This window comes from Orbicella faveolata, unplaced genomic scaffold (genome assembly GCF_042242905.1).
Source record: "Orbicella faveolata isolate gen_17 unplaced genomic scaffold, um_ofav_v1 contig_13, whole genome shotgun sequence".
Lineage (NCBI taxonomy): Eukaryota > Metazoa > Cnidaria > Anthozoa > Scleractinia > Merulinidae > Orbicella > Orbicella faveolata.
Genome location: NW_028301540.1, coordinates 23,472,880 through 23,486,850, shown reverse-complemented (window position 1 = coordinate 23,486,850; position 13,971 = coordinate 23,472,880). Strand labels below are relative to the sequence as shown.

The following is a 13,971-nucleotide window of genomic DNA, read 5'->3' as shown; positions in this document are numbered from 1 at the left end:
CATCTACTCCGACGTGGGAGGAAGTAGCGTGGTGGGAAATCAAGTCACGGATTTACTGAGAGAGGTCAACTTGATTCGAAGAGGTGCTGGTGTCCAGTATTTCGAACCTTACCACATTCAATATATTCCAGTGCGCAAAGACGTCATTGACATTATAGAGGTGCAAGTGGCTGAGACAACTGGAGAACTGGTGAGGTTTGGAGACGGCAATACGATCGTGATGTTGCACTTTAAGAAAGAATGATCGGTGGAACGCTGGTACGGTTTCATCCCGATAGAATGAAGCAATCTGGAGACGGATTCGGCATGGCTTGGAGAGGTGTCAAGAAACGAGGTCCCGGCATTCTCAGAGACTTTATCACCGAGACGGCCACGGAGGGTCTAAAAGGTTTAAATTCGGGCGGCAAGGGAGGAAAGCCCAATTGGAGAGGAGGACTCGCCGGGGTCAAGAGAGGAGTGGCACGAGCCGTGAAACGTAAAGCGACGCAAGAGATCAAACGGGCGTTGACGAAAAGAGTGAGGAAAGAATTATTTGGAGTATGAATCCCATTTACTCGAGGCGCGTGAGACTTATCCCAATACGACGAACGTATAAAGGCGGATCGATCTTCCCATCACGATCAAAACGCCCAAACTATCGTTGGGTGCAGGCAGCCCTGAGAAGGAGACGAAGACGACGACGTAGACGATGACGGACATCGTGGCTCATGCCCGGTCGGCGGGGGTACGTAACCCTCGCCTGAACATGTACAGTACCCCTCCCACGGATGTCAGCATGTCGTCTAGACGTTCAGTGAGAATCAACCCGTTCAATACGGGGATCAATCCAGTGACCTTCCAAGTCGATCCTCAAGAAGACTTTATCGACTTGAACGAGAGTTTCTTCGAGGTGGAATTGACCGTCAAGAAAACCGACGCTAATAATCTGCTGACAGCGGATGTCCTGGGACTCGCCAACAATCTGGCCCACACTCTCTTCAAACAGATCAATGTGAGATTGAATGGCACTCTCATCAGCCCCCAGACGGACACTTACCACCTCAAAGCCTACATCGAGACACTGTTGAACCACGACCGAGACGACGGTGAATCGATCCTGACACCTAGTGGTTGGTACAACTGTCTCGGTGTACCCGACGGCGGAGATGCCGATGAACTGAATGCCAATAAGCTGGATACGGCTCACGCCAATTATGCTGCTTTACCCCAAGATCTCAAGAACCTAGTGCAGGGGCGACTCCAGTTTCTTGATGGAAAAGCCGTGACATTGAGGTTCAAACCTTTCCTGGAAGTGTTTCATCTCAGCAAGTTACTGTTACCTGGCGTGCAGATCCAGATCGACATGTACTTCAACACCCCAGCCATGTGGACCATCCGTTGGGACGGTGCCGGTGCACTAAGACTGACTGAAGCCGACGTGAAAGTGAGATTTTTCCTGTCTCAAGTGAGAGTGACTCCCTCGGTGTATCGAGAGATCATGACCAGCCTGAAAGGTGGAAGAGTGGCCACTTACCCCACGGTGAGAGGGGAAATTCGCACTTACTCGCATCCCAACGACAATCGTCACTTTGAGTGCAGCAACCCTCCTCCACAATAAGCTACCTAATCGTTTAGTGGTGTTGTTGTTGAAACAAGCTGCCTTCAACGGAACCATCACAGAGAGTCCGTTCAATTTTGGAAAATTCAATCTGGCTTCCATCAAACAATTGGTGAGAGGTGAAGAGTACCCCTACGAGACCTTGGAACTCCAACACGATGGGGACAGTAAAGATCAGAGAGGCTACTTCAGATTCCTCCAAGCCTCAGGAGCTTTGTGCAGGGGAAAAGGAAACATGGTCAGAAAAGTGGACTGGGGGGACGGCAAGAGATGCAACATGTTTGTATTTGACAACGCAGCCAATGGATGTTTGGACAGTCCAGTGTTGAACCCCAAGCCGGAAGGTGAGCTGCGTCTGGTGATCGATTTCGGAGCCAATCCAGGAGAAAACCTGACCATCTTGTTGTACGGCGAATTCGAGAACTTGCTGGAGATCAACGAGAACCGAGTCGTCATCTACGACGTGTACCAATGAGAAAAAAATGGAGAAAGTAGCCTTGAATAATATACAATTGGATCATTTGGCCCGGACGAATCCGTCACTTCGCTGTGTATTTTACGGCACGGTACCTTGCGATCGACTTCCCAGGACACTCCCCCAAGAAGGACCGACCGCTTACATCGTGAACACGGACCCTCACGACAAACCGGGTGTGCATTGGATAGCTTTGTGGGCCGACAAGAACAAGTGCGAGATCCTTGACAGTTACGGTCTACCGTTGGACGCGTACGGAACCGCCGAACCGCTCCAAGCATGGTTGGACCGTCATTTCAAGTACCAGATTCACAACGGCAAGAGTCTACAGTCACTCTTCAGTCAGAGTTGCGGCGGCTACGCCCTGATGTTCCTGATCGACCGAGCCGAAGGTCGTGACATGAATGCGTTCTTGAGTCGTTTTAAGAAAAACGAGTTTGTAGAGAACGATCGTAAAGTAGGACACATGTTAAAACGTTTGATTGTGGACGAGTTGGCTTGGCGCAAGATTTGTAAAACCCCGTGTCACCAGGACACGAGCGGTTCCTCCAGAGGAGTGCGTCATTTGTTAAATTAAGCTGTTCGAATAAAAAGTGTTCATTTTTGAAAAAGATGTTGCGTGGTGAAGTAAGATGGTTCCCTCGATTCCTAGAACTGTGTCGAGACATGTATCTAGACTTGACCTCGGATGATCCTCGTACACAGGTCCTGAAACGCATTTTGGATTGCGACAGTTATCGTCGAGTCCGATTCATACTGGACCAGGAAAAAGATCATTGGCTTCGATACGGCCTGTTCCATCTGCGCACGAGAGCCAAACTTCAAACAGACGCTTGCAGAGATTACAAGTGTTACCCGTATTGGCACGTTCTTCGCTACGGCAATAAGTTCTTACGCCATCACTTTGCGAATGCATAAAAAGGTGCGGTTCAAACCAAAATTGTTCATTATGGAGTTCCCTACAAAACAAGACACTTCATGGATCTTCAGTTTCGAGGACATAGACATTTGGACGACGTGATAGCCAGGTTAGAAAAACGCTACGGAAAATCTGGTAAAAAAACGCCTCAACCGAGTGCAGCTCATTTCAAGAAAAACCAACCACCAGCAATAAGAAGACGGATCGCTCTTCAACCGGCTCCAACAGCTGTCCTTGACACCGGTGAATTACCAACCACTGTGACCACTCGTAGGAAACGCAAGAGAGCGCCCACCATGCCTAGGCTTTTCGAGAAAGAAGATAGGAGAAGAAGAATGAGAAAGAGGCATTGGTATGAAGACAAGTTCGGAGATTTGAGTAAATTCGCGAAGAAACCTCGAAAAAGGAGATCGACGCCTGCCAAGAGAGCGCGTCCCAAGAGAGCCGCCGCCGAGAGAGCCATGACCAAGATCAAGAGGGGAAAAGCGTGATACGCCAGGAAATTCCAAGTGGGAAAATTCGCGAAACGCCAGAGAGCGCCTGCCAAGAAAAAACCCATCTGTTTCAATCGTAGGGTCACCCTCTTGAGTCTAATGAAACGCATCCCTGCCGTCAAGACCCCATTGGCCAAGTTGTTTGGATAAAAAACGGAGCGTCTCGAGACCATGGACCATTTCAAGATCATGGAACGACGCAAAGCGTTTCAATTTCACACTCCGTCGAGTTTGTTGATAGCGGGTCCGTCTGGGTGCGGCAAGACAGTGTTCACCACCAAACTGCTCTTGGAGAACGGCGACTTGTTCCGACAAACACCGAAGAGTATTCATTACTGCTACGGATCGTGGCAAGATGGCTTCCAAAAGCTCAAGAAGGGTGGGGTCAAGTTTCACGAAGGCATCCCCGAAAGCGAACAGTTACCCCGATGGTTTCCTGGAGGGGGTGTGTTGGTCCTTGACGACCTGATGGACGAGGGTGGCAACGACAAGCGCGTGTTGGATCTCTTCACCAAACATTCGCATCATCGGAACATTACGGTGATTTACCTGTGCCAGGATCTATTCCCTAACGAAAAATTCGCCAAGACCATTTCCCGAAACGCTCATTACATCGCGGCTTTCAAGAACCCTCGGGATCAGTTGGGGATACGAAATCTATTACTGCAATCGTTTCCCACGCAATGGCAGGAAGTGTTGGACACGTTTCGAAAGGTCACGGACCGACCTTACGGTTACATGCTATTGGATCTTCATCCAGCCAGTCAGGACGATCAACGCGTCCTCAGCAATGTGTTAAAAGACGAAGGATTCGTACGATGCCATCAGTTTGCGACACCGTCATGTTGAGGAGTGAAGCCGAGTGGTTCCCTACGTTTATTCTACGTTGCATAGCCATGCTAAGGCGCATGTATTCCTTTCAAGTGGATTACGAGACGGTGAAACAAATCTGTCTCTGTTCGAGTTATCGTCAAGTGAGGTCACTCGTGAAAGCATATAACGACGAGGATTTCGAGAATTTGATTCATAACGAAAGAGTGATCGCTGAGAAGATAGCAAGAAAACAGGAGAGATGAGTTCTTACGGTAGTGACGATTTCAACCTCTCGGCTCTGAACGATTATTCGCCATGGGTGACACCGAATCGGACGAGTACTCCGATTCCGCCTGCAGCGGGTGTGGGTGTGAGTCTGAACGCTCTTTCACCGCGATCGTCACTGTCGACACCACCCCTGCCAGGGGGCTCGTCCGTCGGAGTAGGCACCGCTGGCGCGGGTGCGTCAGAGACCAACGTCACGGTGGGTGTCGGTAGTGCTGGCTCAGGGTCATCGCGCTCCAACGTCACAGCGGGTGTCGGCTCACCCCAAGTAACAGACGCCACACCTTTGGCACGAGCTGTTCGAGGAGGGAAACGACCGAGACGCGTCCCACGTCAAAATACACCGACGTCACCCAGTGATGCCGGGAGCCGCAGAAGAAGTAGCGCTAGTGGTAGCGGTGGTGGAAGACGCAGAGGCAGAGGCAGAGGCGGAGGCGGAGGCGGAGGTGGAGGCGGAGGCGGAGGCGGAAGTGGTAGTGACTCCACACCTCCTTCGTCGATTAGATCGGGTCGAGGAGGAAGAAGGAGGCGAGGAGACCGTGTTCTCAACCAAGCCCAGATGCAGCAACAATTGGAAGAGATTTTGCGCCAACAACAACAGACGGCCGCGGGTCGTCGCATTGCGGGCATCACAACCACGAACACGATCACGACCACCTATAAAAACGGTCAACGTCCTACAGTCACACGCAATTCGACCAGTGTACGTAACTGAGAACAACAATGAGAAGACGCCGTCGTCGACAGAAAAGGAGAAAGCAATGGGGCGGTGCTCTTGCGAATGCCTTGTCTGCGATATTACCCATTGGCAAAGGGGCTGCCTTGGGATTGGCCAAAGCGTTGGGTGGACGCGCCGTGAAAACAGGAATACGAGCTGGAACCTCCGCTGCCATTGGTGCTGCAGGAGTAGGCGTGGGTCACGGGGTCCGGAGACTTGTGAGACGTAAGAAAAGACGACCACCTCGCCGATAAAAAACCATTCGAATCAAGATGTTGAGGAGTGAAGTCGAGTGGTTCCCCTACTTTCTGCATCTATGCCGATGCTCTCGCTCCTACTGGGATACGACCAGCATGGATCACGAAGACATGAAACGTATCGCGGACGAGTGCGATAGTTACAGACAAGTCCGGGACATCCTGAACCAGTCCGTAGAAACCGCCTTCAAGGACGAGATCTGGGAGTACGAGCAACAAGCTAAAAGGATCGAACGTACCGACAGAAAGTCAGACTATGTTTGGCACTGGTTAGAAAAGAGTCATGAGTACTTCTGTATGTTTATTGGACGAACCTTTCAACACCGTGGTGGATTTGGATTCCCTAAAACGTTTGGACGGTTTGTATGCTTTCTACCACAAGTATTGGTGGTGTCGAAGGCAGATGTTCGGTTACTACAAATTGTGTAACGCCATTCTCAACGGACTGACCTTACTGGTCGTGGCCTTGAGTATCGTCTTGGGATCCGTGTGGAAAGACGGGTACACGGTGGTAGGATTGACGGCTTTCGCCACCGCACTGAAAGGATGGAACGATTTCAAGAAGTATTCGTTCAAGATGGACATGGCCCAATTCGCTTACACGACGTACGAAAAGACGCTGACGGAACTCAGGAACTACGCTCTCAGTGGAGTGGAGGAATTGGATGGGTTTTTGACCAAGATGCAAACGTTGGACGACGTGGTGACGGATTTCACACCTCCCACGTACGACCGATACGTTCGAGACTACGAAATACGATTTCATCACGTGCCTCTATAAAAAAATGACATCGTGAGAAGAGTCTTCATTCATAACCAACATGCCCAAGAGGTCAAGGAGAAAGAAAGCTTCTTCGAGAAGACGTAGAACCACCACCACTAAAACCAAAAGAAGACGGTACCAAAGGGGAGAAGGGGTTGTCAGTGTGGTGGCGGGTTTACCCAAGGCGGCTTGGAGTATCACCAAAGGCATAGGAAGCCTGAGAGCCAGACAAGAACGTGCGCATACCAAAAGGATGCAGGAACGGATGAGACGAGTCGAAAAATTCCACACAAAGGCGAAGCGTTCCGATGCTCCATCATGTGAATAAAAGGACGAGGATTGACGTCATCCACCTCACTCGTCATCATGAAGACTCGTAGGAGGAAGAGGATACGAAGAAGGACACAGAGAGGTGGAATGGTTGGATGCATGTATCAACAAGCTTTCAGCAAGGGTCTGAGAAATCTATCAAAATCCAAGAGAGTCAAACGAGCCTCGAATAAAATTTCTCCGAAGCTCAGTTTACCTCAGCTTTTCAAGATAATGGGTAATAGTATAAAGATGTGACACCAATACACCAGTACGCATAAGTCCACGATGAAGCGGTTACGACGACAACGTCAGTTCTTGACGCGCGTCCTGAAAGAAGCCAATCGAAGAAAACGTCAACAGATGTTGCAATACGCCGACAAAGATCAGATCAACGCCATCAGCGAGATGGTTCTCAATTTGCTGAAAAAGAGGATCCCCATCAACGCAACGACTTATGGGAAACTGAAAAGACATAAAAAGGTTTTGCGTGAAGTGGGTAGACGCAAAAACTCCCTCAAGCGTCGAAGAGAACATCTCCTGAGCCAAAACGGAGCGGGGTTCTGGAGCGGATTACACGGTTGTTTCAAAGCATGTTGTGTACGGTGAAAGGACGCCGTGAAGACGGTTACCCGCTGGAGGGGGTCGACGTCGTACCCAATTTCCCACCGAGAGAAGAAGAGTCCAATACCATTCCTAAACTCGTGCAGTTGTTGCTAATCGTCGCGAAGCCCGATGGAAAGATTCGTCCAAGTACTGGGGGAGGAAGTACCACGACCTGTATCAAGAGTACATGGCTTTAAAGTTCGGTGACTTCTGCCAAACCTGTCAAACGAAACGAGATACCACACCGCCCGGTGGGTGCATCGAGTTGTGCAGGGAGTGCGGTAAAGGCAAGCAAACCGTTCAAAGTCTTCAACTCGAGTTGGAAAAGAAAGACGAATCCATACGGTACTGGCAAGACTGTTACGAGACGGCCTTGAGAGAATTGTCCGAGTTTCCTGACACGACGTTGAGTCAGGTATGAACGAAGTCATGATGGTGCCCGTTCAAGAATTCAATCGTTTGCAAGATTATTACAAGGGTAAGATCACCCAGAATGCCTTGTTGAACAAAGCGGGACGTTTGGCCGCCGAAGAACATCTCATCTTGAACGACAAACGTATCCCCGCCAGCATGGCCGTCAAGATGACCAAACCCCTCGCCACCGAGGAAGGTAAACTAGTGAAACGTATACGAACGGGTAAAAGCGGTCCCATCTCGTACCAGGGAACGGCAGAACCCGAAGGCATGGTAGACGCACCCGTCGAAACTCTGTTGAAACAGATCATCAAGGGAGTCAACAAACCAGCGGCAGCACGAGCCCCCGTGATCATCAAACAAGAAGCCGCCACACCTTCCACGTCAGGTTTTAAAAAGGAGCTTAAAACTCCTAAACCTACCATTCCTCCCAAACCATCCACAAGTAAAAAGGGGAGTAGTTTGAAGAAGAAAGTCTTGTCCGAAGCGCAAAAAGGCTTCTTAAGATCCATCGGTGTCGCCGAGAAATACATAGACGACGACGGTGGTTACAGTCCCAAAGGCAAGGCAAAGACGTACAAGAAGGCCAAGAAGACAGCCGCAGAAAAGTTACAAGAAGGGTGGGAAGATTTCGACGAACCCTGGAGAAAAGGACTGGGCTATGACTCGTATTAAGAAGAGGAAAAAGGCACCCCCGAGGAGAAGTACCCGGCCTCGTCGTCGTCAACGAGAGTATGGAATCGACATCCAAAAATGGCTGGGCAAGACTGGGATCGAGTTTCATTGGCCCGGTTATCAGTACATGGGACCTGGTACCAAACTGAAGAAACGTCTAGCTCGAGGAGACCCGGGGATCAACCGTCTGGACCGACTGGCCAAACAACACGACATTGACTATTCCAGGGCCAAGAACTTACAGGACAAATGGAAAGCCGACACCAAGATGATCCAGGCCATCGACAAATTACCCGGACGTAAAACCATGACAGAACGCATTGTTAAGAAAATCATGCAAACCAAGAAACGTTGGAAATTGTAAACTTTTTATTGTTGTAATCATTAAAGAAAGTTACACTCTTTGTTGTTTTTTTCAAAAAAAAGGAGTCTCTTTTTTCTTCACGTCTCGCACGCCATGCCATTGTGGTAAAGGGTATCCGAGGCATTCGATGTCACAAACAAACGTTCGATCCTTATTTGGTCCCCGAACGTCGTCGAAGACACGAATAACAACCTAAACCTAATTCTGGAGTTGAAATTGAACACTCTATAAGGGGTGTTGAAATAAAACATGCGGTACACCTCCATGCGTATATGATCGTACGAAGTGACACTGAGGGGAAAGAACACGGTGCCATGAATGTACATTGTACTTCGTCCCTCCGTGGATCGCACAAGGGCCTCCATCTCGCGATAGTACTGGAACCACACCGTGACAGGAAGGGGATAAGGCAGGTGATTCCAGGAACGCGTCAACGAATTGTGCGTCTCAAAGGGTTTTCCGATGTCTCAGAAATGGGCAAGGTCGTCATGAATCATTCTGCGTTGATCCATAACTGCGAATGAAAAATAAAAAAACAGTGTCAGGTCCATAGTCCGTCCTCCTGGTAAAACGAGGGGCCACCAGAAAAGGGTAGTGGACAGAGCTGTTGAATCACAATATCCCTTTGTCCTTCCACGCGTCTAAAGAAGAATCTGAACCTTTGAATTGCAATCAAGTTATACAATGCGTAAGGAGTGTTGTAAATGAACAGACGGTACAGAATAGCTCTGACCTCTCGGGTCGGTTCCACGGGGAGGCGTACAAAACCATGAATGTACAGGTCTCGATCCCGATACAGAGTCACGAAATTTCTGAGAAAGGTATAACAGCGTTGCCAAACGTCAGGGTCCAAGTCATACGGCAATTCATCCCACAGGTACGACCCCTCGTGATGACAGTGATTAGGTCTATCCTCACTACGATATCGCTCCAACTCTCGTTCAAATCTAACTAAACCATCATCCGCACCTGACGGTAACACGAACGTGGCCGCATCATTATCATCTTCCTCCATTTCCGCATCGGTTTCCAACACGACCTCAGACTGAATATCGTCGATCACGCGTCGGCAGTTGCCACAGGTCAGAACCCGTCTCTCCATCTCCTGGTAACAACGTCGATGCATGAACACACCGCAGCAAGGAGTACGTTGGCACGCTGCCAGAGAATCAACGTGAATATCTCTCTGACAAATAAAACACACTTGTTGAATCGGTGTTTCTTCGGGTATCTGACCCCGAAGGCGACTACTACGTCTCGGTGGTTCATCGTCGTTTGATCGTGCACGACGACGACGACGTATTCGTCTCGGTGGTTCTTCGGGAGACTGACTGCTGTGCCCAGATTCAGTCGACATGCCCGAAAAAGAAAAAACTGAAAAAACGCCGAATGCGCGCACCTCGCTTTATGTCAATCATGCACCAATCAAACGAAAAAGCCGACATCACGTGTGCAGGGTAGACCCAGGGGAAAGGGGGGTATCCCCTACCACGCCCACTCACGGTAGGAGACTGGACCCAGGTCGAGTGAAAACTGGGATCCAGTTTTAGCGTAAGTATAAAAAGATCGGCTCGAACCGTTCACGACACTCTGAGTTTTTAACTTGTATCGAGCGCTGAATCATGGCAGAGGAGCTGACCGACGAGGAGATGAACCAACAGATGGATCAACATGAAGCAGTGAGTATCTGAAACTAAATGGATAAAATAACGTGCACCCTATGCGACAAAGTCATCCTTAGAACCGAAACCTGCGCTCGTACCAAGTGCTGTCGTTACTACGTGCATTACGATTGCTACACCCAGGCACTCGATGATCAGATGAACAAGGGGGTGATCAAAGAGAAGTTGTACTGTCAGATCTGTCACACGTTGTGTATACTAAGTGCGTTCGTGGCTTCCCTAGACAACTGACCATGGAACTGAGACTCGTCGTCACCTCCACCCTAGAGTTCTACCTCCGTTTGGAATTGAGATTTTGTTTCGTTGTGTTTTGCGGTTACAAATTCTCACGACATCTTTGTCATGCCTTGTTCATCACCTTCTTTTCATAGAGTTACTGGGATTGGTTGCCGCCCGAGATCCAAGTGTACATCATCTCACTCGCGGAGTCGCAACTTGCCTTCGAGTGGATAAGGGAAATTGAAAGAGAAATGAGAATCTCCAGATGGTTGGAGAGACCGAGACCCGTCCCGTTCAAGCAACTCATGTTCGATACCCTACCTATCATTTTCGATTACAGAGCCACTGGGATCGTCTCCCCCATGAGATACAGACCTATATCGTCCGACTTCGTGAGTCCCAGTCTCTCATCAAGATGCGCGAACGTGAATCGTGGAGAGAGCTTTGTAACGAGATACGAACCTTTGCTAAGGTCCAAGCTAGATGGGGACTAGGGCCACTCAAAGTCAAGCTAGAGACATGTAAACTGAAGTATTGCCCCCAAGGAATGGTTCCAGGGACACATGAAAAAAAGCATATGATCGTGTCAGGTTTCTATAAAGACGGACAAAATGTCAAGCGAGAAATGTTTTTAGGGTATAGTTTTAATGGCACTTATTACAGAATCGATGACGTTAAGAGACTTTCACTCTTTTAGAGTCACTGGGATCGACTACCTCCTGAACTACAGGACTACATAATGCGTCTAGCTAGGAATCAAATCCTACTTGAGCGTAGAAGAAACAAAAAGTTACGACGTCTTCTCAAGGAAATAGTAGAATACGGCAAACTGAAAGAGCAATGGGGCATAGGACACATTAAGATAGTTCAATGTCGATGTAATTCGTCATGTTGTATAAAAAAGAAGAAAGAAGACAGATTCATGGATTCGAAAATATTAGGCTGTTACATTGACATTTACGATAAACCCAAAAGTACGTATTTATCTGACTCTATAAAAGGGGCCAAGAGACGCGCCCCCATAGAAAAGACTTACTGCTATCCTACCTTTTATGAATTACAACACGCTACCTATTATGAATTATAAGTAACGTTACCACTCTATTACAGAGCCATTGGGATAGGCTACCACCAGAACTACAGTGTTATGTAATCGACCTGGCAACCTGGCAGCACATACGCGATCGAAGGAACAATAAACGGTTGAGTCGACTTCACAGAAGAATCTTAGATTATGCCGAACTGAAAAGACAATGGGGTTACGGTCACATTCAAATGAAACGAAAGAAATACAGATGTAAAAATTTGGATGGAAGTAAACCTTATTACACGGCTTTCTATGGTTATTATATCAACCTTAGTAACAAGAAAAAGAAAGTCTATCTAGGATTCAGTTTCAGAAACGTGTTCTGTCGCTTAGAAGGTAAAAAAGCGTCCCTGTTCGGTCCCTTTGAGGATGTTTTAAAATAAAAAAGAGATGTTTGTGACATTGTCTCATTTTTTGTACTCATGCCTTCACAGAACAGACGGACCCACGACGAAGCCTTCTTCGACGATGATGACGATGACTGGATCTTTGATCCAGCTCTCGACCAAGTGATGACTCAAACCGGAGGTGGTAGCGGTAGCAATACAAGACCACTCCTAGAATTCGAATTAAGACCCGTAGGCGCTCACCGTAACTAGAGAAATGTCCTCAACAAACAACGATTCGAAGCCACGCTCAGACAACATAGAGATGTCACTCCCAGGGACAATCTAGGCCAAGAATTGACTCATGCCCTTCAACGATCCATCGAGCAACAAGTCGCTCAGGATCCTACCCTGACACCCAACTCCACGGTCCATTTCACCATGCAGTCCAGTGCCTTCACACACGCCTTTCAATCCACCACTTTCACCGTGCGCGAATTCGAAGAAGGGAGTGAAAGACTAGACACTTATCTCCAGTCTCTCGCGGCCAAACTCAACTTTAACGAAGAATTCACCCCCGACGACACGTTTACCATGGAAACCACTTTCATACGCACCCCAGGTCGGGGGCGTGGGAACGGAAAACGATACAAACCGAGCTGTGCCGCCGTACGGGGAATCGTCAAACGGTCGCGCGTGACCATCAAAAACAAAGACAATCTATGCTGCGCTCGCGCCATCGTCACCATGAAAGCCCTGGTAGATGCTAACGGAAATTCCCGAGACCAAGATTACCACAATCTCAAACAGGGGCGACCCGTCCAAGAGCGATCGGCCAAAGAACTCCACCGTCTAGCCCACGTCCCCGAAGGACCTTGCGGCATTCCCGAGTTGCAGCAGTTTCAGGCCGCGTTACCTGGGTACCAACCCAAAGTCCTTTCCATCGACCCACCCCACATGCTCATCTACGCGGGACCCGAACCCTCGGACAAGATCATTCGTCTCGTCAAAGAGGACAGTCACTACGACGGATGCAACTCGTTTAACGGATTCCTCAACAAATCCTACTTCTGCGACGAATGCAATCGAGGATACGATCACGACGACTTTCCTCATCATCCCTGCGACGGTAAATGGTGTCCCGCCTGCAAACGAAAGGACTGCCCAGATTTCATCGAAGCCAAACGACCCCTAGCACGCGGCAAGTTTCCCGAACCCACCTCGATCTGCCGATTGTGCAACAGAAAATTCTTCGGAGACCAATGCTACAACTACCACTTGCAACGACGGAGCCTCAACATCCCATCCATCTGCGACACTTACAAAAAGTGCCCAGACTGTTGCCACGTCTACGAACCAAAAGATAGGAACAGGCGAGGAGGTGACCGTTTCACCCCCGATCACGTATGCGGATGGGGCGAATGCCACATCTGCGAAAAGAAAGTCTTTCTGCCGACGCACCGATGTTACATCCAACGCATCCCCGAAGACGAAGACGAGCCCAAAAAGAAACGCGTGCCACGCGACGAAGTCAAAGGTCGACCCTTCGAAGAACCCGAACCCGGTGATCCAGACACACGCGTCTGGGTGGACAGAGATCCGCCCCTTCAAGTGTACTGCGACTACGAAGCCATCACTGACGCCGAAGGGAATCAGACACCCATTCTACTCTGCTTGGAAGACGATGAAGAGGATCAATTCTGCTCCTTCTACGGTCCCACCTGCACCGCTGACATGTTCGACCACCTCGAATCCATCGCCGTCGACGTGGACGGAGACGATCGGGACGTCATCGTCATCTTCCACAATCTCAAAGGCTACGACGGGATGTTCATCCTACAACACTGTTACGCCACGCATCGAGAAGTCACGGACCAGATCACCGTAGGCACCAAGATACTGTCCCTGAGATCCGACAGACTGACTTTCAAAGATTCCCTGTGCTTTCTCCCGTTCCCGCTGGCCAAC

General features: G+C 49.2%; 3 protein-coding genes across 3 annotated transcripts; 2 read left to right on the top strand and 1 right to left on the bottom strand.

Annotated features, from left to right (window-relative positions):
* The first annotated feature begins 3,644 nt into the window (after window positions 1–3,644).
* On the top strand, window positions 3,645–4,334 carry LOC149115681 (uncharacterized). Its single transcript, XM_089285913.1, has one exon. The coding sequence runs from the start codon at window positions 3,657–3,659 to the stop codon at window positions 4,332–4,334; it is 678 nt and encodes a 225-aa protein (XP_089142039.1). The 5' UTR covers window positions 3,645–3,656.
* Window positions 4,335–5,813: 1,479 nt separating this feature from the next.
* On the top strand, window positions 5,814–6,339 carry LOC149115680 (uncharacterized). The gene has a single exon (XM_089285919.1). The coding sequence runs from the start codon at window positions 5,842–5,844 to the stop codon at window positions 6,337–6,339; it is 498 nt and encodes a 165-aa protein (XP_089142045.1). The 5' UTR covers window positions 5,814–5,841.
* A 2,891-nt stretch (window positions 6,340–9,230) lies between these two features.
* Window positions 9,231–10,046, bottom strand: LOC149115679 (uncharacterized). Its single transcript, XM_089285910.1, has one exon. The coding sequence runs from the start codon at window positions 10,044–10,046 to the stop codon at window positions 9,231–9,233; it is 816 nt and encodes a 271-aa protein (XP_089142036.1).
* Window positions 10,047–13,971: the final 3,925 nt, after the last annotated feature.

What these genes read in the sequence shown, in the direction of transcription:
- LOC149115681 (XM_089285913.1), top strand. Translation starts at nt 3,657, where the DNA reads ATGGACCATTTCAAGATCATGGAACGACGCAAAGCGTTTCAATTTCAC.
- LOC149115680 (XM_089285919.1), top strand. Translation starts at nt 5,842, where the DNA reads ATGAGTACTTCTGTATGTTTATTGGACGAACCTTTCAACACCGTGGTG.
- LOC149115679 (XM_089285910.1), bottom strand. Translation starts at nt 10,046, where the DNA reads ATGTCGACTGAATCTGGGCACAGCAGTCAGTCTCCCGAAGAACCACCG.